Source organism: Mastomys coucha, unplaced genomic scaffold (genome assembly GCF_008632895.1).
Source record: "Mastomys coucha isolate ucsf_1 unplaced genomic scaffold, UCSF_Mcou_1 pScaffold9, whole genome shotgun sequence".
In the NCBI taxonomy this organism is placed as follows: Eukaryota; Metazoa; Chordata; class Mammalia; order Rodentia; family Muridae; genus Mastomys; species Mastomys coucha.
The window spans coordinates 74,055,650-74,056,684 of NW_022196915.1; the positions used below are offsets into that span (position 1 = coordinate 74,055,650).

General features: G+C 36.1%; 1 protein-coding gene across 1 annotated transcript in view; it reads right to left on the bottom strand.

Moving 5' to 3' along the window:
* Window positions 1-835: 835 nt before the first annotated feature.
* LOC116084898 (uncharacterized protein C9orf85 homolog) overlaps window positions 836-1,035 on the bottom strand; it is a 1,190-nt gene continuing 990 nt past the window's right edge. Inside the window, exon 2 of the mRNA XM_031362178.1 lies at window positions 836-979. Within this exon, the coding sequence (XP_031218038.1) occupies window positions 836-979 (144 nt within the window). The remainder of the gene's footprint in view (window positions 980-1,035) is intronic.

Here is a 1,035-nt window from a genome sequence, read left to right on the forward strand (position 1 = left end):
CATATGTATATGCACATGTGTATCATATGTGCATTTGTAGAGATTAAGACACACAGAAAACATAGTAAGGAATTAAAATTGAGAATCTAGCTAGAGTGTGGACAAGTCCATTGTACCACCTGGTCACTATTCTGTCGCTTTGGGGTTTTCAACAGAAGGACGCAAACTTCAATAATCACGTGATACCAACTTACACTTACATTACAAGTGAAAACACTGGCAACGAAGTGATAATTCAGGATGATGGAATTCTGGGAAGGATAAGCTTATGAGGGAGAACTTCACAGGAGCTTCTAATGCTACAAGTATCTCTACTCCAGTATGAATGTTGGATTTTCCTTTCAAGATAGTAACTATACAGTCTACACATTTTTTTAAGTACATATTTCCAAACTAGGAAAAGGTTAAAAAAATGGAATGAGATATATAAAAACATTTTTGAAGGAAAATCATTACACATGCTTGTATGTGTGTGTAAAAATAGACTGTTTTGCTTTGTACGATGTAAGGGGACTTTTGCTAACAAAGTCACATACCCGAGGTCAGGCTATGGATATGTACTCTGAGCCAGTCATCTTAGTTTTCCATAAGATAGTTCTGATACAATCACCAATTCTCAACACTGAATAATTTGACATTAGATAATGTTTTTCTTAGCAATTTCTATAGGTTTTATACAACATGCCATGGTATGCTCACACATATTCTGTATATACAGCTTAGTGTTATTGTGAAAACCTTTAAGATTCTGTTACTCAAATGTTATAAGTAACTGATATTGCTCATGAGCCAGTTCTACTTATTGGAACAGCCTTTTCGGACGTCCTCTGTGCTGTCAGGCCTGAGGTTTCCCATCCTTGCCACCCGAGTCAGACTCAGCATCTAAGTCCTCATCACTGTCTTCCTTCCATCTGCAGCTTCTTCTATGGTTAGAATCTTCACTTTCAGTATTTTCTGAAGTTTCTGGTTCTTTTTTTTTCTTTATTTACATGTAAATTTCTCCATTCCCAGTTTCCCCTCCAAAAAACAAAGAAA